Source organism: Condylura cristata, unplaced genomic scaffold, assembly GCF_000260355.1.
Source record: "Condylura cristata isolate star-nosed mole 26May11 unplaced genomic scaffold, ConCri1.0 scaffold00006, whole genome shotgun sequence".
Lineage (NCBI taxonomy): Eukaryota > Metazoa > Chordata > Mammalia > Eulipotyphla > Talpidae > Condylura > Condylura cristata.
This window is the reverse complement of record NW_004567107.1, coordinates 469090-470107: the sequence shown is the minus strand read 5'-3', so window position 1 is coordinate 470107 and position 1018 is coordinate 469090. Positions and strand designations below refer to the sequence as shown.

The window sequence follows — 1018 nt, the reverse complement described above, 5'->3', positions numbered from 1 at the left end:
CCCGCCCATCTCCGCGGCGGGGCAGAGGCCGGGCGCGCGCCCCGGCACCGGGAGTCACCGGGCTCTTCACAGGACGGCCGACAGGGACCTGGCGCCCTTCCTGACGGCGGCCAGCAAGCACTTCATGGTGGGCTCCCGAGTGGTCTTCTACGTCATGGCCGACGCCCCCCACGTGGCGCTGCCCCGGTCGGAGCGGGGGGAGCCCCGCAGGCTGCAGGTGCTGGAGGTGCCGGAGGGCGGCTGGGGGCAGAGCGCCGAGGCCAGGCGCATGTGGAGCCTGGCCGCGCACATCCGCAGCCACATCGCGGGCGAGGTGGACTTCCTCTTCAGCATGCTGGCCGACCAGGTCTTCCAGCGCGCCGTGGGGGAGGAGGCCCTGGGCGCCTCGGTGGCCCAGCTGCACCCCTGGTGGTACTTCCGGCGCGCCGGCGACTTCCCCTACGAGCGGCGGCCGGCCTCGGCGGCCTGCGTCCCCCCGGGCCAGGGCGACTTCTACTACGACGGCGCGCTGGTGGGGGGCACGCCGCGGGGGCTGCTGGGGCTCGCCGAGCAGTGCCTGCGGGGGCTGGCGCGGGACGCCCGGCTGGGGCTCCGCAGCACCTGCGAGAGCCACCTCAACAAGTACTTTCTGCGCCACAAGCCCAGCAAGCTGCTGTCGCCCGAGTACAACTGGGACGCCTCGCTCTGGCCGCCCCCCCAGGTGCGCGCCGTGAAGGTGGCCCAGCGCTCGAGGCGCAGGCCCTGAGGGCGCCCCGCAGGCAGGCAGGCCCCGGAGGCCGGCCCGGGCAGCTGGGCCGGAAGCCAGCGTTTTCCCATTAAAGGCCCCGCCCGGGAGGCGCTGCACGGTCAGCGGCCCGGCCGGGGCGCCCTCCTCCAGCGGCCCCTGCTGTGTCGGCCGAGCCGCGAGCTGGGGCTGCTGCACACCCCCCAGTCAAGGAGGTGCTGTCCGCACCCCGGCGCGGGGGAGGGCGCGCGAGGGAGTGCGTGGCCGGCCGAGCCCGTGCCCAGGCAGAGGTGG

General features: G+C 75.8%; 1 protein-coding gene across 1 annotated transcript in view; it reads left to right on the top strand.

The window, feature by feature from the left end:
• GLT6D1 (glycosyltransferase 6 domain containing 1) overlaps positions 1–745 on the top strand; it is a 2031-nt gene extending 1286 nt beyond the window's left edge. The window contains exon 3 of the mRNA XM_004677821.2: positions 73–745. Coding sequence (XP_004677878.2) covers positions 73–745 — 673 coding nt within the window. The remainder of the gene's footprint in view (positions 1–72) is intronic.
• Positions 746–1018: the final 273 nt, after the last annotated feature.